The sequence below is a fragment of the Scomber scombrus genome, chromosome 8, assembly GCF_963691925.1.
Source record: "Scomber scombrus chromosome 8, fScoSco1.1, whole genome shotgun sequence".
NCBI classification, from domain to species: Eukaryota; Metazoa; Chordata; class Actinopteri; order Scombriformes; family Scombridae; genus Scomber; species Scomber scombrus.
The window spans coordinates 20,005,164-20,028,941 of record NC_084977.1 but is presented as its reverse complement, the minus strand read 5'-3'; the positions used below and the strand labels follow the sequence as shown (position 1 = coordinate 20,028,941).

At 41.5% G+C, this 23,778-nt stretch overlaps 1 protein-coding gene and 1 long non-coding RNA gene across 3 annotated transcripts in view; both read right to left on the bottom strand.

Moving 5' to 3' along the window:
• The window catches only part of LOC133984744 (uncharacterized), an 18,895-nt gene extending 2,614 nt beyond the window's left edge, over window positions 1-16,281 (bottom strand). Inside the window, exons 1-2 of the long non-coding RNA XR_009925428.1 lie at window positions 14,983-16,281; window positions 1-14,914 (exon numbers count right to left, since the gene is read on the bottom strand). The exon at window positions 1-14,914 is cut by the window's left edge and continues 2,614 nt beyond it. This is a non-coding gene — a long non-coding RNA (uncharacterized LOC133984744). The remainder of the gene's footprint in view (window positions 14,915-14,982) is intronic.
• The window catches only part of nr5a2 (nuclear receptor subfamily 5, group A, member 2), a 70,439-nt gene that overhangs the window by 6,669 nt on the left and 39,992 nt on the right, over window positions 1-23,778 (bottom strand). For both annotated transcript variants that reach the window (XM_062424203.1, XM_062424204.1), the window contains exons 6-7: window positions 21,666-21,785; window positions 16,295-16,442 (exon numbers count right to left, since the gene is read on the bottom strand). In XM_062424203.1, the coding sequence (XP_062280187.1) occupies window positions 16,295-16,442; window positions 21,666-21,785 (268 nt within the window). The remainder of the gene's footprint in view (window positions 1-16,294; window positions 16,443-21,665; window positions 21,786-23,778) is intronic.

The window sequence follows — 23,778 nt, the reverse complement described above, 5'->3', positions numbered from 1 at the left end:
TGCCTCGCAGCTTGGCTCCAATCAGAGACGGAGGCGTTGACAGAACAGAATCCAATAACCTTTGACTCTGAGTGGGTTGAAGGGACCAAGAGAGGACTAAGGACTTAACGTGTACAGCTACATTTTCATTGGGGAAATGTATCTGTGTGTCTATGTGTGTGTGTTGTTAAAAAACAGGGCAGCAAGGGCAATCAAAGCAAATAAGGGCCAAGGGGTAAGGGGTAATGACCGCATGGTTAACAGTATCACTTAAGTAGGCTATTATCAGAGTTATGGTGCACTGTTCTGATACGTTAGCTGGGATTTGTATTGCAGTATATCAACCCCCTTTACCTCCCATTTTACCCTCACACAACCATAAACTTGTGAAATACTCAAGATCACACTACAGCTACACATATGCTCTCCTTAGCTCCCATCAATACTCCACTGACAACACTGCACGTCGAAGTCTGTATTTCCTCTACAGGAGGCTGTGCTTCCCCTTTAGAGCATTACAGTCTTCACATAGGTATGCTTGCCAGCAAACAAGTTTCCCTGCTCCCTGGAGCTCTCAGCCCAGTTGTTTTCCTCCAAGTCCCATTTGGGGAATTCCCTCTCTCTGCGATACGACGCCTCATCGTTAGAAGCATTGGGCGTAGGGGGGTAAAACTGCTGTTGTTAATGCTTCTCAACAATTAATGTGGGCTCTTTGAGACTTGATTCACTGAAGGCTAACAGAATAACTAGCATCATGGCTTTGCTATCACAGGATGCAAAAGGAGCATGTATAACCTCAGTAGAGTTTATTAGAGTTTATATTATCCGTTTGAGCTCTTTATCAGTTGGATTTTGATCTTTAATAATAAAAGACAGAGAATCGAATTCGTTCTGTGTTAGAAATCACTCCCTCGTCCACTCAGTCACTATACTAAGACACTTGACAGTTAACTCTGCAGTATAGTGAGCTGCAAGTTGAGATTTCAGACACTCAGACACTGTGGATCACTTTTTTGCATCAATTTTGTATCATCATTGACAGCTACTGTGTCACATGACTCGTTCAATTGCTGTCCTCTGACAATAAAGATACAGTGTACAGAAAACTATGTTTTTTTCAGAGCTGCAATGGACAAAAAATTGGTTGCAAGTAGGCTTTATATGAAATATAAGTACAGAAAATGACATTGTTTTAATTCAGTGACTCACATATTTTATTACCCCTGCCCATCATAACTTAATGCCAAAAGCACCTGTTGGAGATAGCTAATTTCAAATGAAAGATTTTGAAAAGGAAAGAAGCTTCAAACTGGCCTTTCTATTCTATATTTAATATACTGAAAGGATTTTGGGAAGATGATTTTTTTTAACATTTAATAAAGGTCTCATTGAGTCCTGAACAGTGACCCTTCAGCTTCAACAGTGACTTTATTTCACCAGAATACAGTTAGTTACTGTAGCTAAATGCCCTTAAGCTAACATGGAGCCCAATGTCTAGAGGCCAAATATCCTTTGCGCTAACAATGCATAATATTAACTGCATCATAGTTCCTGGCTCTGAAAACATGCCACCAATAGGGATGGGCTATTGTCAGTGTGTCAGAATAAAGGCCCATTTGCCGGCCGACTCATCAAACTCTCCCTTTAGCCACTCAGAGGGGCAAATGCCATGCGGCTATGAAAGGGAATTAAGCAGGTATTTTCCAGTTGGGGTTATATTAGGTCAAATCTAAACCTCTGCCGACAACATTGCTATTGTTGTTAAGCTAAACAGGTAGCAGTTGGTTCACTTATGTCGCCCAAGGACGGGTCGGCGAGCTTGGCGGGGCGATGGAGAAAGGTCGAGAGATATTGAGAGGAAGGGAAAAGTGCCTTAGGTATGATAAAATAAACAAGAGAGAAGGGGCTCCGAGCAGGAGGGAGACAAGCTTCTCTCATTGCCTATGCTGCCTGGAAGGTGCTGGGGATTTATCCTGAGGTGAAAGGGAAAACAAATTTACATCCTGTATCAGTTGGTTCTGTCTGTGGCTGTTATTATGGACTTTGAGGTCTTCAACAGATGGGTATGGCTGGGGAGGTTAATATCAGTGGGGTGAGCTCTTTTATTTATTTATTTTCTACATACCGTAAGATGGTGTGAGTTACTCAGAAAGGTACTACTACAATTGTAATAAACTATTTTTTAAACAGACATTTATCAAACAAAATGGCAACACAACATTTTCTTGCTCCCGCCTCTCACATGAATTGTAGCTTTTCTCTGTTTAATATATGATTTTAAATATATATTATGTATATACTCAAAGAACAGCATAAAAAAGTTTTGCTTGATAAATAGATCAATGATCTTTTTTTTTTTGTTCTGTGCCATCGCTTAAGATATTTTTGTCAACCACCCCTATTTGGTGCTGTTCATTTCTGACATGCTGCTGGCTCATGGGATAAAACACATTGCTGGGGGGGAAAAATCCCATTGTCTCAGCATTATGAAAATCCATTTGCCAGAGGGATACTGAGAGACTTGAATCAGCAATGAACCTAGTGCTTAGCCCTCTGTGGTCCCTCTAGTCTCCCCTCCCTCCACTTCTTCTTTATCCCCCCTGGAGGCGGAACCAAATGCCTTTCAATGAGCCGACCTCGGTCAGTGTGGAGCGCCCACAGGTGCTCCGCTGACCTCGGATAGTGTGGAGCACCCACAGGTCCCTGCTCTCTCACCTTCTTAATGCCGTCTGGATTGTACGGACAGTTAACCCCCCCTCGAACAGTGTGGAGCACTCACATGTCCCTGCTCTCTCACCTTCCTAATGCCAATGTACGTCTGTACAATCCAGTCAGCTCCCTCACCAAAACAGCTCCCAGTCATGTAGCTATATGCAGCTAATGATGTTAACACTTGACTGACAGGCTCAAATGTAACAGAGAACGATCTGGACAAAGAGTCACAGTGTTTGGTGTAATATGAAGAAATGATCTATGGAGCAATAAAAAGGAAGAAAATACAATTAGAAATCAATATTGCTGTGCCTGTGAGGCTCTTCTACACTTTACTTCTCACTTCATTTGTACCTGTCAGCAACAGTACACACAGGCACAGGTTATAATGTCTGTGTGTGTGTGTGTGTGTGTGTGTGTGTGTGTGTGTGTGTGTGTGTGTGTGTGTGTGTGTGTGTGTGTGTGTTGTTGCTGTCTCTATCTGTCTGTATCAATGCATGCGTGTGAACCTCGTTTACATTCAGTGCACTTTTGCACCCCTTGGCTAATTACACACAGGGTTTGTTTGGTGGTGTAGGGAGGGCGTGGGGAGTGGAGGGGCATGTCAACCTTTCTTGTTTATGATAAAGTGACAGAAAATCATTGGGGGGTCAAGTACCCCTCTCCAACCTTCCACCACCCCGAAAACTCCTGCAGCAGTACAGAAGGTGCCTGGTGTGGGAAGCCTCCCCTTTAATGAGACCATTAAAGGGCCCGTCTCCCCGTCAATAGATTTCTCTCATTCTTTCTCTGACAAATTTGAATTAATAATTCAGCGCCAAGCGCCTGGGGATGTATATTTTCAGCATGAAGGACAGTTAATCCATAGCGTCATTCTCCCCCTCCCCTCTCACTCCTTCCTCTCTCCTGCACTCTCTCATTTCACATCTACCCCGCTCTCTCTCCCTACTCCTTTGCTCCGTTCTCATTTGATGATGGAAGCCAGCAGGTAGAGTGCTGACTAAAGAAAGAGTGTGCTGCATGTTTTCCACACCTTCTTTTAACTTCTTTGTTCTCAGTGTGATTTTCATCCCCTGTCACGTGTCAAGCGGAGTCAACTTAAGTGCAAATTGGGGTTTAATTTATTCGAAAGTATTGGATGGCTGGTAGCCCTTCTCTCCTCCCCCTCAGGGTTAATGTAAGATGACAAGTTTGCACACTGCCTCTCACGGCTGGAGTAGATTTAGAAAAGTGGGTATTTGCTGGATGTTTTCACTGAAACAAATGTTGGGACTTTCAAATGCACAATACAAGGAAGTTAGAGGAAAGGGGTAATTTTGGGGATAAACCACAGACACGCTTGAATAATAAAAAAAAAAGATATATTGTGGAGTGTGTTTGTCTGTGGTTGTGGGTGTTTGTTTGTGTTCTGCACCAACTGTGGTTTGAGTTCCACCAGTTTTGTTGGATGGATTTTAAGAGACAAAATAGGCCTGTTTCAGTGTCCTCCATTACACGTTTGGCTCAATTTCTAACTGTAAAAACACACAATGCCAAAAACAACAGAATATGCAGGGAAAAGAGCAAGTAAACAACCAAAATAATTGCTTCTGCAAATATTCATATGAGAAACTGCTTATGCCCAAACTATGTCATAATCTACAAGAAAGAACCAGCTGAAAATGCTGGGATATCATGCAACACTTGTGAGTCTTAATCAATAATAGACTACTATTACATAAGTAATGTGATTAATGTAATTTCTCTCCTGGACAACTTAAACAGAAGTTTAATGGATATTTGAGGAACTGATGACTGGTTATAGAGTACAGGCTTAAGGCTTCAGGCTGTATTAAGGTTGTTACGTTTGCTACCTATGTGTCAAATAAATTCTCATCACTGAGCACTGTTTGAATGTACAGGCTTACAGTTTAATGCCAACAGTAGCTTTGGATATCAGTGCCAGGTGGCACTAAAGTACAACTTTATGCACTAAGGCAGCTCACAAAGGCCAAGGCTTACCATGACAAATGGCTGGCAATCCCAAGGAATAAGCGTTTAAATTAAATAGCATGATTTTGTGACGATATGAAGAGGTTTATATTTAAATACTATAGGTTTGTGTGTGTACAGAAAATGTTCAATTGATTAATGCCCTCCTGTGTTTTAACATGTGCTGCTCCTCTCGGCTACCTGACCCCTGTTTCTAACATTTATCAGCAGCTCTTACATTTTCATTGCACTACCATGTTTTTTTGTTTTTCTTTTAAAAGAAAGACAAAACAAGGACTAGCTCTGATGCATGTGTGTGTGTGTGTGTGTGTGTGTGTGTGTGTGTGTGTGTGTGTGTGTGTGTGTGTGTGTGTGTGTGTGTGTGTATCTTTGTGTGTAACACAGTGGACTCAGAAGGCTTTGTTGCTTAAAATATCCTTCAGGACAAGAATCAAGAGACAAGTAAGGAGCTGTGATGGTTCAGTAGTGGGGGTGTGGGGTCACAGGGTGGGTTGGGACTCAGCAAAGAGAGGGAGCGAGTGAGAAAGGGTGGAAGAACAAGAGACAGCGAGCCAGGGCACCTGTTGGATCATCTGTGCTTCAAAAACGTTTAATCACTGTCTCTGGTTACACACACATACACACGCACACGCACACACACCACGTTAAAGCTCCACTGTTCTCTGCTCTGCCAGAAGTATCTTGTAACCACATTGTCCAAAGAAACAACAACAACACACACACACACACACACACACACACACACACACACACACACACACACACACACACACACACACACACACACACACACACACACACACAGAAGTTCAAAGAGCAAAGGGGAGAGTGTGTATAATCTTATAGCAGCCACCTGACTACCATATAGCTTACCACCACCATAGTTTAAACACATGCCTCTGCACTGTACACATTCATACAGGAACACAATGGCCGACAATCCACATGCCAGGCAGTCCTGTGATGCCAGAGAGCTCCATTTGTGATATCAGGCCAGTAGGTGAATGCAGAGGATTATTTTTACTTGCCAGTGTTTTAGCATGTGAACGCTGACACACTTGCAAGAGTTAAGTCAGTCAGAAATCAGCAACAACTGACATGTTTTAATCCAAAAATTAGATTTGTCATTTGACAGACTGGTGAAATACTAAAATTGAGATATTGGAAGCATTTCTTAAACATTTTAAAACTAGAAAATGATTAATCTCAATCACTATCCATCATGGACATCAAATGTTTTGGAATAAATGTTTTTGAATGATGTATATCGTACGTCACCACTTTTATCTTTACTAGGCTGTAATCAACAATTATTAATCTGACTTCAGTTTACGCTTATGTCTTTTACACTTTGCATATAGTGATGATCGTCCAATGAGTAACACTAATGACACATCATGAGCTATAGCGACCATAAACGCCTTGTCATAAACGTTTGTCTTTGCTGCGGAAGACAGTCGTAATTCTAGAACTGTAGCTTTTACAGAGGCATTGATTGAAGGAGTGAAGGGCTGCTATTCATGTTTACAACTTTACAAATGATTGACAAAGCGGCTGTGTAAAGCTGGGAGTCCATCTGATTGCATTTGTATGTTTGAACATTTGACCTGTGATACTGACCCGTGATACACTTAAGGACTGAGGGGCCACACCACCACCCTTTGGCCTGGATCCCATGGTGTTGTGTGTTTACATGAGTATCTGTATGTGTGTGTATGTGTGTCATTTCCACTTGATACTCTATCTGTACGTGTGTGCATGCAGCTGCGATGGCTTCTTACATTGCATGGAAGCAAGAAAGAGAGCGAGAGAGAAACATCACTGGTTGAGACAGCTCTGTAGGGAGGGTTGTGTAACTCTTTGCTGCTGTTTGTATGTAATGTTTAAATAAGGTCGAGGCTGGCGGTCTGATCAATACACTGCATGAGCATGGAATGACACACACACGCACACACACACAAACACAGACACAGTCCTCATCTTGCAGCACTGTTGTAAATCTACAGCTTGTGAGTGAAACATTGATGCTCTTTCGATTGCAAGAATCAGCTCAGATTTGTTTGCGGTTTGCCTTTCTTAGTTTATGATGGTCTTGCGACAATGGTTTTTAGGCTCAAAACAAAACTTAAAATGGCTGTTTTCAATTCACTTATGAAATTAGTAACTTTACCTTTCATGGCAAGAGTGAAAAATAGGTTTGAGACCAGTTGTAATTGCAATAAGATAATAAGATGTACAATAGGTATTTTGAACAAATTATTCAACTGCAATGATCACAGCCAGTGACTTGTGTGATATCTATTTCACAAATCATTCAAATCAAGAGTGGGATTTTCTGCAGCACTCCAATGTAGGCACAATTTGTTCTCCTAGTCTGTTTTCCTCAACTAATATTAGCCTGTTCTCCACGGGATCCCAGATAGCCCTGGTCTGTCCTCCTCACCCCAAACAGACATCCCTCAGCCTTTAATTGGAGAGGAGTAGCTACCTAGCTAGTACAGCGCCGGGACCCAAGTTGTGGCCACTGAGAATGCATTAGCATTAGCATTGCAGCGGTCCGACCTGTACATAATGATAACCTCAAGCTCAGGCCATTGGGAGCAGCCCCTGCACACACACACAAAAATAGACTCTACACACAAATGCACACCGGTACACACTCCCTGCCCCCGCCTTCCCCTGTACACGCAGTCACGTAAACAAGCAAGTGTAATGCAGCCCCAGCGGTGGGCTGCTCGACGATCGGATGAGGGGGAAAAAAATCAGTTGCCACCGTTCGGCTGAAAAGTGTGTGTAATGAACTTGAGTTCCATTGATCGGGACTGAGAGCACAGAACCGGGGGCTGTTTGTCCCAGAAGGGCTGCCGCACCGCTGCTCTGGAGCCCCTCATAAATGTTTGAGAGGCCTCAGCCGCTCCAGATCCACACTACCTGGGTGTAGATTCTCTGTTACAACACACATACACATCCAGGTTGATGCTGATGATGGATGCATGGTTGGCCGGTGGTGGTGTTGGATGAGGGGGTCGATCGTTATTTTAGCTTGATGACATTTAGGTGGTATGTGTGTGTGTTTTTGTGGCAGAGAACTGTGCGTGTGATGACGACAGTGTTGTGTGCAGATCATATCAAAACTTCTTTGCATGTTTTACATTCTCATTTTGCAAATATCATCTGCTACCCCTGAACAGAAATTTGAAGCATGTATTAATTTGTTTGGCAGGTTACACCTTTGTGTGCTGTGCCCTTAAGTTCTGAGGCTCTCAACTGGCCCCTGAAAGCCCCCGTATGGTCTACACATGATTGATATTACTGCAGATATCACTTAGAAAACACCTGATGTGCTGGGCGGATCATCCGCACCTCCTTTCGACTGCTAAGTACCAGCTGGCGGGAGGTCCTCTGCGTTATGCAGCTGGTAATAAAAGTTGAGCATTGATTTTCTGTAGCAGCTTGTAACTGTTAATGTTGAGACATCAATAGCTGAAGCAAAGCACTGGTGCCTTAATAGGAGACCGAGAATGTGGAGGGCGCGAGCAGAGGCTGACTCTAAATCACAGGATCTATCCCTGCCGATCGATAGGACAGTAACTGCAAGTGTCCCTCTGCTTTCCTAATGTTTTATAATAAACTGACAGCCTGTAATAAGGCCAAGGGAGAGAGAGAATGAGAGGGAGGGCAGGGGGAGAGAGATGGAGGGCAACAATTTCTCCCTACATCTATAGCTTGCCCGCCTTAAATCACCCCACCTGGGAGCGCAGGAGAAAAGCAAAGGAGGAGGAAGAGGAGAGGAAAAGGTTTTTTCTTTTGTAAAAAAAACTTTTACAGGAGCATTTGTCTGGTTGTACTCAACACTACAGTAGTTAGTGAGTGTATTGATGGAGGGGAGCAGAAGTTTAGAGGATATTTCCTATATTGCTTTGGCGGGGCACTGAGTTAAAGTGTGTATTAAATCCTCCTGCCACCATGCAGCCGTCACTGTATTCATGCAGGAGTGCAGAGCTGGGCTGCTTGTGTTATGGCTGTTACTAGGTGTGGACAGTTTGATTACTAGTTTTGCAAAACTAATGTTTGATGGTGAGAGAATTTACCATGGCCGGCTTTACCATTGCCCTGCTGCAATGGAGTTGCATGTTGTGCACCAATGTCTTATCTAAAGAAAAGCATCATTTTACCCAATTTTTGGGCTGTGAGCTGTGAGGAACACTATGGAGAAAAGCAGGTACAGTTCTGTATAATCTACTTTAAGATGCACATCATGTCAGGCAATGAAAGGTCGTTGAAGTGATGTAATTCCACATTTACGACTTTATATAGATTTTGGAAAACTGATGAAGTTTGGAAACTAATAACTAAATACCTCTCGTAGCCTCCATTGTGTGCTATAATGTGTTGCTTTTCATATTTGTTGTAAGTCTAGCTCTCTAAAGAATTTGAAGAAGTTGAGATTTAATTCAACATATGTTTTTATATAGAGAAATTGTGTTGATTCTTTCTTGACTATGGTTTACAGCACTAATTAATACATATGTTTATTTATTAATGCCAAGTTACCTCCTTTGACACTAGTAGATTACACTCTTTATCTACCATGAAGAACAACAATGACTTGGCTTTTTGTCTTATCACTTATCACTTAAGTGTTTAATACTGATATCTGTCCATTCACAAATCCTCCTCCAAATAAACCTGGCAATTATGTTGATTTACTCTCTGATAACTGGCCTTATTTGAAACCAGATAAAGAACAGTGTCAACATAATCGCCATATAATTTGTTGCAAGACCTAAAAATAGAAGACAAGAGACAAACCTTAGCTGTAAATTCAAAGATACTTTGGAGATAGTCCGAGCAATGTCCAGTGTCCATCGGGAAAATACAAAGTATCTCAGGTGAGATGTAAGACTGAGGCTAAAGGGGGAGTCAGGTCATGGGCGAGAGGCAGCAATCCTCAATATCCCCACCATCACTGTCACAGCTCACCACAACTGCTGTTGCAGTAGGTAATAGTGGCAGGCTGGAGACCTGGAGCTTTTATTGCTTGATAAAGTCTGAAAGCCTTTTAGGCAGCCTCATTACATGGAATTCCCTACAAAGTGGCGGCCGGCATCAGGAGCTGACTGCTCGCCATGTTAGATTTCTTAGGCTAAAACTGACAGAAAATAGTCAAGTCAACTCAATTTATTTATATAGCGCCAAATCACAACAGAAGTTATCTCAGGGCACTTTTCACATCCAGTAGAAGTATTAGGTTCATTGCTTTAGGGCACACTTCCACCTACTCCTGATGAGATAAAATAAAATGAAAGAAAAGCCAGGACACTCAAACATGATTAGCTGGGTTTGGCTCTGTCAGGGACAAAGTTTGAGCGACTGCTAGGGGATTTTTTTGTTTTGTTTGTTTTTAGCCTGTGTTAGAATGATGTCTGAAGGAAGCTGATGGGTGGTAAAAAGATTTGTTTGAAAAGTAGATCAGAGTCCAATACTTTTCAATCAGCAAGTGTTTGCAGAGCACTTCACCATGCTTCAAAATAGAGTGATGAAAAAGCACTAGATGCAGTCACTGCGTGCATGGATTGCACTTTATGAACCTTATACATACATTTATAGTCGTAGACCCCCCCACCCTGCAATCACCACTACTGTATTTTCCATTACTGCTGTCATTGCACCAATCCAGTCACTGACTATGTAATTTGTGAGACACACAAACAGCATAGGGACTGCATGCCTGTACATACACACACAAACACACACACACACACACACACACACACACACACACACACACACACACACACACACACACACAAACAAAGCATGACTTATGTCACATTTCTTTGTTTCGTCTTTTTCTGTTTCTTCCCTGTCTAAAATAGAAATAAACACGTTCACACCTCCGCAGAAACATCCTGCGGGAAAGTGCCGCTGCCGCACTGCCGGATTTTGTGTGAATGCAGTAAGAGCAAACGCCTGTCCACTATGGCCTCTCTGCTCTGCGTGTGTATTTGTAGCTCAACCCCACCCTCGGCCAAACAGACACACAGCAGAGGATGAGGGCTTCACACCCACTGTCCAACGACTGACGCCAAGAAAAATGCCGGAAAAAAACATCACATTTTGTGTTGAGTAAAGGTTTCCTGCAGGCCAGAGCCTAAAAACCCTTACAGACATTAACCATACTTTATTTGTGTATTGATCAGGTCAAAGGTACACAGGATGACTCTATCCTGTTGACTTACTGGAAAGCAGAAAGCTTAGCTCCCACACAGCAGCCAGCACAAAAAAGAAAAAAAAGTCCCTATTATGTTGCATTTAATGAAGTTGTAAGGTGTTGTGTCGGTTATATGCTCCATTATTTGGCCCCTACATTGGTCTCAGTGGGTGTAAATATTGAGCCGTCGCTACCTCCTGATGTTAATCAATTCCCGCCCGAATTCTAAATGATTCGGTTCGTTTCAGGAAATGAATATTTGCCAGGCTTTATGGGGGGAGATGTTGGGGCGGTGTGCATGAATTAGCAAGCTCCCCTGCTCACTGGCCAGGGATAAGGGCATTGATTCTGAGCAGCCTCGTCTGTTGCTTAATTAGGACATACCTGTCTGGGAATAATGTTTTTTTTTTCTCCCTCTCTCATTGTGAGTAGAGACAAATATAATAGAGAAATAGAGAGAGAGAATACCTGTCTTTTTCATCAAGGTTAATCACGTTTGCTGTGTTTGTGTTGTTGTCAGCAGATTGGTGTCTGACCTCGAAGTGCACAAAATATAAAAAGTCTGCCTTCGGTGCGCGGCACGTTAAACATGCTAATGAGAGATGTGTCCTAGCATAGGGTTGGGGGTTCAGGGTGTAAATGGAGAGGTGGGTTGAAGCAATTAAGAAAGATAAGGTAAAAAACTATTTTGAGTCATTTGTTAAATATTTTTTATAAATGAATGACTTTCACAGCTTTGAAAAAAAACAAAAACTTATTTTTTTATTTTTTATTTTATAGACAGTTTATTCTATGAAGAGTTATTCAATTTTTCTTTGTTTATACAGTACATATGAAAACTCAACACAAATGAAAATGACTGTAGTTAAGACATTTTAAGGAGGGGAGGGGTAGAAGAAAAGTTGACGGAGGCAGGAAAAGAGATAAATGGTGATTCTGATGGGGTCGAAGATAAACAATGAGCAATGGAGGTGGAGGTGGGGATGGGGTTGCGATAGATCGAGGCGTACAAAGATGGATGTGAAAAAAAGAGAGTGAAAGGGCAGAGCAATGAGAGCAATGAGAGAAAAGACACCACAGAGGGCTGGACGGGTGGTGAGGGATGGAGGGCAGGAGGGATGGATGAATGGGTGGGTGTCTCTAAACTCTAAGCTCAGAGCTTGACTAATCACTTGACAGACAGCTAATGTGGTGCTGAGGCAGCTCTTGAATCACTAGCTGTCTAAGTTTCTTATAAATGGACAACACAACTGATTTCTGATCACCTGGTGGATAAAGAACAGCCAACATTAGCAAATGTTGCAAACATGCCCAAAAAAAGTGAATATTTATATATTTTTATTTTTCAGCTTTGATATAAAACAAAATGTCTTTGGGTTTTGGACTGTTGGTTTGATAAAGCAAGCAATGAATATGATGAATGTGTCATCTTGGGCTTTTAGAAATTGTGTTGAATATTTATGTTCTGATATTTTTTTGACCAAATGTTTCATTGATTCATTGAGAAAATAATGAATACATCAATTGGTGATGTAAATAATTGTCAGTTGTTACTGAATTGATATAGTTCAAATGAAATGGTGGAATAAGCAGATGAAAAAACATATATAATAATATGGGTCAGTTTATTTAAGGATCAGAGTTCGAGGTTTCAGACTAAACATAGAATCACTTATAGTAACCAATTGAATTAATGTATAATGCAGTTTTTTATAACCTATTTCTACATTAAAACCAACCCAAAGGAAACAAGTTGCATAGTTAATAGACTGTGACTTATTTAACTATTTTTAAGTGTACTAGTGTCAATGCAGCTTCACAGAGCAGAAATCAACCTCAAACCCAAAAGTACACTATCACAGAACTTCATTTTAGGAAGAACTATTTTTTCTTGGTTTCACTTGGATAACGTTCTTTTTATACTCCTTAAACCTGCAACACAGCCTTTTTTATTGTGGAACACTGAGAAAGTGCAGTCAGGATTTAAATGCCTCTCTGATGTCATTGGAGGAAAGAAAAAAAAGACCCTTTTTTCATAGTCTGAATTTGAACTTGTGACCCGGTCCTCACCTTGGGGCTTACCTGTCACCTGCAGTCTTTCTATTAAGCTTTTAAGCCTTTTAAAGGAAATCAAAGTCCCATTAACAGTGTTCTGACACCAGACAACTAGTAGTAGTAATTCTTTACTGAACTCTGACCCAGGCAACACTCACTCTCTCTCTGCCTTTAATGTGTGTGACTATCTCTGCACACAATCATTGTTCACTGCCCTACACTAAACACTAAAGAGATCAATGCTTGTAGAGTGATAATCTCCTTCTTGATAGAAGGCGAACGCCTTCAGCTAAGACATGGAAAGAATGACAGGGGAGAGACAAAAGCAATAGAAAGAGAAAGATAAAGACAGAGGGACAGAGAGGAATTACAAAAAGAATGGGAAAAAAGTGCAAGACGATGTCTAACTCTGAGAGCAAGCACACACACAGATCAGGACAAGTGTCTCCTCTCAGCTGGAGTGACATCTATATCCCTGTCTTTATCGACAACTGGCTTAACTAAGAGGTCTTCTGGCGGGGAGAAGGTGACTGATTGTCCATCCACGCACACACACACACACACACACACACACACACACACACACAGAGAGAGAGAGAGAGAGAGAGATGTAGAGAGAGAGGGGTTGTAGATAGAGGGAGAAATACTGAGAAAAATCAAGACATACAAAATGTTGGGGAAAGAAAAAGAGAGAGGGAGAAAGAGAGAGAGAGGAATACATACTGTGCTACTAAACCTCCATTACTTAAATGGCAACTACAGTATGGTTAAGATTATAGGGAATCATGGTTATGGCAAATAAATTATGCTTTGAACTGTGGCATATTGCATACACTGTATTCATATTAGACCCAGCTGAGAGCTCAGTGACCAGTGTAAGAGCTTATATAAAGCTAATGAAGAGGGGAAGTCTCATCTTTATGTTCAGCAGCCAGCACAGAGCTACTTTCATGCCTCATTTCTCTACAATGCTTATTAATTGGCTCTGCTGGTAGTGTAAATACACACCTGCTTTCTCACTGCTTCACACATATGCACATTCCCTCAGGTAAATGTGTGTATCAACCTTCTCACAGCCAATAACACACACACACACACACACACACACACACACACACACACACACACACACACACACACACACACACACACACACACACACACACACACACACACACACACTCAGCTGTTTATGATATTAATCACATGAATTCTAAATCTCCTGGCTTTACATTGCTGGAGCCCCTCCCCATCTCTTTGCCACACCACCACCTCCACCACTGATCCCCTCAGCCAGCTCTACGGCGCCTGTGCCCGGCTTCTTTTGCGGGAGGCCTGGGCAACGCCGCAGAACAAGCACTGCCGGGGGCGATACACATCCCTCAGGTGAGCCTTTCATTATGGATGATGTTTCTGCCAAATTATTTAGACCCTGAGCCCCAGCAACACCCCCGCCACATGAAAAAAACACACACAAACAAAGGCATGCGTGCACACAGACATACACACTCCAAAGCCCCACTGCAATCTGCCCCATCCCTCCCTCTTTCATGCTGTACCACTACCATAAACATTAATCCAGCCTGATCACCGCAGTGTGTGTGTATTTGCTGCTTTTGCCTGGCAGTTCATTAGTTCTTCTTTCTTTGTTTAGGGGAGATAAAGAAGTGAAGGCATGACCCATGTGGATTACAGATAGAGGGAGAAAGGGATAGCTAAGGATGAGAAAAATATGCATCATAAGGGGCCAGGTTGAGCGAACCCGCCTTGACATCATTGGCTTCAGTAATGAAGGATGTTGGAATAGGTTTGGTCAAGTGTGTGCGTGTTTGTATGCTTGTGTGTGAGTGTGTGTATCCCATAGAGGCCATTTGTTGCAGACTTGTTAGGAAAGAGACATGGATGACAGTCTCCTGGTAATGTTTGACCTCGGCTTAGAGAGTGGGGAGCACCTTTTGGGATCTGAACACACACACGCACACACACACACACACACACACACACACACACACACACACACATACACACACACACACACACACACACACACACACACACACACACACACACACACACACACACACACACACACACAGACACACACACCCATCCTGTCAATGTGCCCTGTCTCTTTGTCCCTTAACTCATTTGGCTACTTATCCCTTTACTTCCCTCCCTTCCCAAATCCTGTGCTCCCGCTCTCTTTCCAGCCTCCCTCCCGCCTGTACATCCCAAATGCTTGCCAGTACCTGTCTCCCACCAATTCCCACTCTCTCCCACCTCATATCATCCGGCTATCTTCTCCTTTTCATCCTTTCCTTCCTCCCTTCTCACCTCCTCACTTGATCTGTATCCCCTCCAACTCCCTCATTTCTGACCCTCCAAAGCTCAATCTGGGAGGGGAAAAAACGCTAAAATTCCTGTTTGAAAAAAATAAAAATTCAATTCCAATTCCTTTCTAGCTCCCCATCCTCACTTTATCATGCATTTATTTCCACTCACCTAGCTCACCTGTATTTCCCAAAGCTGAATAAAATGCCTAATTCTCATTTAATTTTGCATACCTCAATGCTTTTTATATTGCTGATCAAGCAGTGTATAATTATTCCACTACTGTTGCACCCATTGTACAACACTGGAGAACAACAGGTAAATTCTAAAAATCTAAATGTTTATATTGATTTTACATCCCAAACTCATATTGGTGTATTGCCTCCTTTAACAGTAGTTTGTGAACCATAAAGTAGAAAAGACAGAGGAGGATTCAGTGAGTTTGCTGCTGGCACTGCCAATAGTTTAATACATATGAGACAAGTAGTAATGAGAAAACAAGCTTGTCTATGAAAAACAACTGAAAACAAAACAAAACAAAACAAAACAAAAAAAACCCTAAAAAACGTATTGGGCATTTATTTAGAGCTACATTACAAGTGCAGGTAAATCATGTAGTTGTGTGTAAAAGCTTGCCTTCCCCCCGTCTCCACTGGAACAAGACCGTTCCTCCACTCCTTCCTTCCTCTTGCACCCGTTCCGTCTCTCCCACCCTCACTTTCTCTTTTGTACCTTACAGACTGCTGGTCCCTTCCTTCTTCCTCCCCTCCTCCTTCCTTTTTCCTCTCCCTGTTAATCTCTGTTCCCCTATTTATGACTACCAGGATCTTTTTTGCTCCCCTACTCTTTCTCCCATTTCCTTTGTCTCTCATCCTTCCTGCTTTCCTGCATCACCTGCATCTCTTTGATTGTGAAAATTTACAGGTGAATCAGCAGATCTATCTCAATTAACCACACTTTCCTTTTCAACTTTCGTCAAACTTTCACCCTTATGTGCTTTGAGAGACTCACCCAGGCTGAAGAGGACCAGGAACTTGAGGCAGACAAACTCTCGTTGGTCCAGCTGCAGGGAGCGTAGTTTGGCAACCAGCTCCTGGGCGTGGCTCAACAGGTTGTTGAGGGTGGCTCCCGCCTGTGATGCAATCACTGCATAGTCCACCTGCAATAGGAGACAGAGAGGTAGGAAGCGTTACAGAGTAGCTTTGAAATTAATTTAACTCTGATAGGAAAGTCAAAATACAAATGTAATAAAATGCAGATTTTCTTTCATTGATTAATGGCTGTTAGATTCGATGTCCAGATAGCAGCAATGCTAGCCACCTATATAAGTTACTGTGTTTAAAAGCACTGGATGGGATAGTCTACATACCTGCTTTCATGGACGTATTATGAGAGCTTGACATGCATAAGTCAAACAAACAAAAATGCATACATAAAATCTAGCATCATAGTTTGCTTCTGCATTGTGCACTGGGATGACATCAAAATGAAAATTACTTTTCTATGTTCTGTGAAAGTTTTTATTTAATTTTAAAATTGACCATACAAAAAGTAATATTTCTAGGTATCACAAATGTCTCTTTAATAATATATGTTATGGGGAAAATGGCTTTTTTGGACTGATGGGTAATTTTGCTGCATTTTTGTGGTTAATAACTGAGGCAAACTGCCTGGCTAGTGGTGAAATATCAGCTCTCTTAATAAAGTAATGCTTTGTCTTACTTTTTGTCTTTCTTGCTTGGTTAAGGTGTATAATGATGGATCTTTGTTTTTTGGGATGTTGGTTTTTATGGATGAAAATATATCTAATAATGTGCAAAAATTATTGACATAACAACTCTAAAAGACATGAACGTAACATCACCACAAGCTTAATGTAATTACAAATTCCTGAACCTGCCTTACTGCCCCCGTAACATGGAGTAAAATGCTTTGGTCTGTCTGTCAGAATGCAAGACACTGATGGATGTGTAAAAACAACAGCTTCAGGCAGTGTTTTTATTTGCAGTTTTACAGTATTTTATGAAAACATGCTGTGGGCATATGGAGAGAGCATGGGACTCCAATTCCAACTGACAAAAAACTAGTTAGGCAGACATTCAGACAGACAGACAGACAGACAGACAGACAGACAGACAGACAGACAGACAGATAGACAGACAGACAGATAAGTAGATGGATGGATGGGTGGGTTGGTGTTTAGGTAGGTAGGTAGGTAGATAGATAGATAGACAGATAGATAGATAGAGAGATAGATAGATAGATAGATAGATAGATAGATAGATAGATAGATAGATAGATAGATAGATAGATAGATAGATAGATAGATAGATAGATAGATAGATAGATAGATAGATAGAAGGACAGACAAACAGACAGACAGACAGACACCCAAACAGCCACCGACCCACTTGCCCAATAACACACACACACACACAATCGCCCATTTTTCAGGTGCATTTCATATCTGCAGCTGCAGCACATTTGTCTGGGAGGCAAGTCCTTAGCTGCCACTCACAGTAAGCAGGACCGTATTAAATTTTTATATTTATTGACAATTCATTACCATAATTGACTGTGCTAGGGTTTCCAGGGGAAGGTAGATGTTGGCGTGCGCAGTTCCTAAAGCTCAGGGAGGAAGAGGGTCCCTAGGAGCTCCAATTTGCAATTAAAAACACCCGTGGATTTGGAATTTGTGTAAATAGGATGATTGGAGCCTGTTTTCTGTCTGAAGAAGGGAAGGTTAAAAGGTAAAGTAAATGTTAACAATGCACTTGCAATGTTTTTCCTCTCTTCTCCTGTCTTCTGCATATTTCCTTTTCTTTCCTACCATCCCTATTACTACACCATTCTTTTTTTCCCAATGCATTCCTAACTGCTTTGTCCCTCTTTTCTTCTTCCCACCTTCGAGAAGGCAAGAGTTATGACTCGGTGAAAAGCAGACAATGCCCCCCTTCCAAGGTGTCAATCAATTTACATAAAATCAACTGTGCATGAAATAACTTCATTGAAGGATTGGACTGTTGATGGTGATGCCTTGGGTTATTGCCTCCTAGCCTTAAGTAAAAAGAGAGGGGAAAAAATGCTATAATGCCACTATAGCAGACTTAGCACTAACCCTTGTGACCTGCATATCAATCAATCAATCAATACTACTTTATTATCCCTCCTGGAGAGACATAGAGAGTAAATATATGAATAAACCTTCAAATCTTAACCCATCATGAATATGTCTTTGCTGAACATTAAAGATGGATATGGATGGAGAGAATGGTTTGATGCGTAGAGGGCTTTGATGTGTGTGTAGAAGACAGGCTGGATAATTTACCTTGTTTAAAGCAGAAAAATGTGGGACCGGCTGAGGAATGCCTGTTTTTTTTTGTTGCATTTCTTCATCATTTGAATTTCATGTACACCAGGAGCGTTGTGCTATCAACATATCAGGATTTTCATGCTGGAATCTGGCTGCCAAGCTGCAAGGCCTTGCTTAATCATTCAACAGTTCAGTCCAATCTTTGTCATTTTATGTTTGCATGCATTGTGTCAAGCTTCATTTTACGTTTGATCCTGTGACAAGATAAAGAACAAGTCTCCTTTTTTTCCACCCCAAACTGAAAACACTCATGGCCATCTTGGCCTGTTGTTGGTGACATGACATACAGAACGCCAAGAAGACAGGAAAGAGAATAATTTGCAAGTGAAAGAAATAAGAGCAAGTGAAAGCTCAAGACAGAAAGCAAATGACAGGCTGTAATGATAAATCTGTTAGAACCATGAATTTCTTTTTTTAAAGGTCAGTATGAGTGCAGCATATGTTTAAGAGAACAAATAAGTTATATGATTGAAAGTGAAGTAGGAGAAATGTGTATCCAAACTCTGCATCTGAACAAATCTTTCTTAAAAGAAGGGTCGGTGTCTGTCATTGTGATATCATTTCAATTGTTACTAATGCAAACTTTATCAATTTAAACTTCTGTCATGATAGTGGACTGAAGTGGACTAATCCACTTGAAAAACAAATTGAAAAACCCCCCAGAACAAAACACATGTGAAACTTGACTAGAAGATTTCCACTGTCTCTGAGCGCAAGAATAAATGAATAATGTGGGCATTTGATGGACTTACTAAAGCCTGTCTTTACTTTATGTCCTGAATGGAATCATTTTTTGATTAATGATGCACTACACAATTTAGCCCATGGAAAGATAACTTAAACCCTGTAAAATTAAAATAAATCAAAATCAGCAGCAAAAGCTTCTTTCTAAAGTCATCATTTTGCACCATCATTGAGCTACCAAAAAATACTCAGAGGAAATGCTGAACTTAACTCAAACAAAGTTATAAAGGAAACAAAAAGGAGTAAAAAAAAAAAAAAAAAACATTTCATTGCAAACAACTCTCACTGAACATGTGATCTAAGTTTTTATTTTATTTTAATTGACAAATGAATATTGAGAATAAACAGACAGTACTTTTACTAAAGTGTATAATGTAGGGATCAAACATTTGACCTCTCAGATACACAATGTTATTTCTGACCTTTGCTGACATTTCCTGACAAAAAACCTCCAGTTGGCTTCACACACAACAAGCTCTCATTATATCCCATAGACCAATATGATGAGCATATTGTAACAATTAAGCTATTAGCACATTACAGACCAATGTGGTCAATGCACAGCGCAGTACATTGCTCCAAACAGTCATTATGTGATTTGTTGAGTGTGTGTGTGTGTGTGTGTGTGTGTGTGTGTGTGTGTGTGTGTGTGTGTACGGGTAATATTTGCTTTGGGTGATGCTGCTACCGTGTTCTAAATATCCCTGGTGTTATCGCTGTGCTGTCACCCCTGGCCAGGCAGAGAATAATAGGAGATAATGAACTGTTTCAGAGCCTCACATACACACACACATTTTTCTACTGCCCCCGCTCCCCCCACCTTCCAAGACCAGCTGTTCATTAACCAAAGTATGCAAACGAAACCGCCGTCCTGCACCCTTCCAACCCCCCGACTATCAGCCCCTCCTCCTTCTCCTCCCCCTCCTTACTGCTTTGGTCTCTTCAAACTGCCTCCTACTCCTCCTCCTCTTTGCCTCATCATGTCCTCCTCCTTCTTTCATGACAGTACTTCCTTACCTTCCTCAGTTTTCTTTATAACTGCCTTTCTTTTCTCTCTTTCTCCTACCACGCTTGCCTCTACCTCCTGTCTTTCTCTACACACCTCCTGCTCTCTCTTTCTCACTTTCTTCTACCCTCTATAATGTTGTCCCTTCCTCACTCCTCTTCTCTCCTCTTTTTTTCTCCTCCTCACCACCCACCTGTCACATTCTCCACCGCCAGCTACAGTACCCCTAGTACATCTACTGTACCTCTACTTTTTCCCCTTCTTTGAGCTATCCCTTCTTCCTGTAATTTGTTTTTCTCCTCACCTGTTCACCTTCTCATCACCTCACTACTCTTACTTGAAATCTGGTGACACTGACCAGACATTAACCAATTTTAATATGACATTATCATTAATTAGCTGTTTGAGCATATAGTAAACTCTTTAATGCTACTACTCACCACTGGAAATAGTACTGCTTACTCACAGAAGATAGTACTTCTTCACCTCCTCTGTAAATCTCACCCTGACCTTCTCTTCAGACAGAATCGTGGAATTAAAAGAGGACTTCCCTGTATATGGTGCACACGCACTTGCCTTGCTTCAATATTCATAACAGCATCTATTGTTGCAAAGCATTTTGTTGAAGAGCCATATTTTGTTGAGCCAGCCAATCAATAATTTATGACCTCTCGTCTCACTGACAGCCAAGCCACTAGTCAGAGGCATATTCATGATGAGCAGTTTCATGCCTTTGTGTGTATCCCTACCTGTAAGAGTGCATGTGCACTCTTTTTTTTTTTTTGCACAAATATTCTGTCTGTTTACAGTTTGACTGTGTGTTTTGTGAGTGTGTTTATGCAGCAAAAACAGAATCATAGTATCCTGATGTTGTGAGGACCCCCATTAGTGCTTCAGGCATCAGCTCCCATCAACTTCCTCCAAGTAAAACAACATAACACACTTAGCCACATTATTTATCTGTCCTCCCACTCACTGTGTTGCAGCATGTGTAACCAAGTGCTTTATTTATCTGATGTTGGATTCTTGATGCACTGAGAAAAAAAAAAGCTAAAGGGATTATTCTGGTGACATTAGTTTATATCTATGAGCATAATCTCCTGCCACGCTGTGCAATCAATAATGCTTTAAGGGAAGTTTTGAGGTGTTGCAGAGTCTCCCGAGGAGCAACTCATGCATGGTTTTTGAGGAAAAAAGAAGAGTGGGTGAAGCTACAGTTAGAGCAAAATATGTTTTGGGGTGGTGTTTCATCAACTCACCTGCTGGCCTGTGACCAATAAGATGGAGCCCTCCTTGGCATGTACCACCTGCCGGAAGACATGGTCGAGAATGAGAAGTTCACTCCAACAGTTCTGCAGAAGTTTCATCTGGTCGTCCACCTGGTTAGAAATATTTTTAAAAAGCACATAAGATCTTCTGTACAGCTATGACAACAGTAAGTGACTCAATGACTAATACACAGTAAGATGTACTGTCAGCACTGCTGATTGTGTGTCTTTCACTGCCCCCTTTGTTTCTGTTTCAGGGCCTGTGGCCCCAGTAGAGGTCGTCCACCCAAGAAAAATTACAGCATTTGTAAACGTATGCATCACATGTAATTTGGAGCCATTTGCGTCAAGCTCAAAACAAAAAGTAGAAGCTCTATGTCAGCCCAGGCTTGTAAATATCACAGGCAGCTATTTGCAAGGTAAACTTGCTCACAGGTCAATCACTATTGATCTGCTGCGTACCACAGGCATTGTTTTTTCAACCCTGCACAAAGCTCAGAAGTCCCCTGCACACACTAAAGCTTTCTCATGTGAACCTTTACACACACAGTTAAGCACTTTGCTACGTGCCTGATTTAACAATGTTGCCAGGTTTGCCCATTGCCAACAGTTTCTGAGTGATTCCACAGATGATAATGATTAAGTAGCTAGTTGTTTTTTGTTTTTTTTATTCACCCTGAGTGCCAGCCGCTGGATCCCAGGGTCCTGCCAGGTGAGCTTGGGAAACTGACACAGGTCAAACGGTGGTTGTGTGCACCAAAACAACCCCCTCTATTGTAACTGCAGCTCTCTTCCCATGGCTCTCTATGTTAATAATTAGTCCACATAACCAGACTTAGACAAAAAAGGCCACATTGAGAGGGAAAGAATGAGGAAAATGTATGAGAAGTTCTTTCTCCTCTCTTTCCCCCTTTTTTCTATCAACAAACATTGTCCTCTTTGTGGTATCATTGGAAATAATGTGTCTTTCTGGGCACACTGTGGTTTTGTGATGTTGTGAAGTACTTTGTTTCTTTGAGTCTGTGAGAACTGTCTGTGATGTTCATGGCCAAAGTCAACGACAGCTTGAAGGGTGAAGAATGTGGATCGATGTTGTAACTTTGCGACAAAGGCAGGTGCAGCATGAGCACTGTTGAAAAGAATGTCATTTTGCACATGTGGCTTTTTGGATATCGTACAGGTATCTATTTGTTGAAATCTGCAGTTACTTCACCTTCAAATCTGATATCAACAATCAAATCTCCAACAAAATTCAAACACTTTATCACCCTGGCATGGTGCTGGCTGTGGCTGAATCTGAAGTCTATTGCTTGTTGATTAGGATTGTTATGACTGTAAATTGTTGATTAGTGTCAAATGGTGTCTGTTTACCTTTCAGGAAGACATAATAGTAGGTCTGCCATAACATAGACATGGCAAGCCAAGTGACACATCCTGCTGTAGGACATGAACACTTTGCCTGCCTGGTCATGATTATCTGTGGCCACAGCTGCTAGTGGCTCTAATAAGCTTAACCTTTTGCTAACTTTTATATCTAACTTATAGATGTTTATGTTGTTAGATTGTTTGTTACTTATGTATTTTTGACTTCTCAACCAAAACAAGTCTATTAAATAATGAACACAGCATGCGTTCCCTGGCACTCTATGGCACAATTATGCTGCAAGAAACCCTAAAAATAACCAAGCCTTACATCCCACAAAAAATGACAAAATATAACAAGCTTCTGTGACCTTTTCTAGCATTTTTGACAGTATTGTGGACTCTTTGTCTCTTTCCTCCTCCTTTTTATGAATCTATTTTTTGTGGTCCCATACTGGAGGCGTCTCAAGCAAAGGACGAAAGCAAAATTCAAATGCCTTTATTAAACCCATTAGAGAGCAGAGATGGTATTCAAAGGAAGGGGCTCTCTATACTGTGCCCCAATCCTCCTCTCTTCGTCTCTCCATCTAAGGGCCATGGAAGCACGTGCAACTGTGTGTGTGTGTGTGTGTGTGTGTGTGTGTGTGTGTGTGTGTGTGTGTGTGTGTGTGTGTGTGTGTGTGTCTGTGTGTCTGTGTGTCTGTGTGTGTGTGAACGGATGGGTACATGTAAGGCCCAGGCT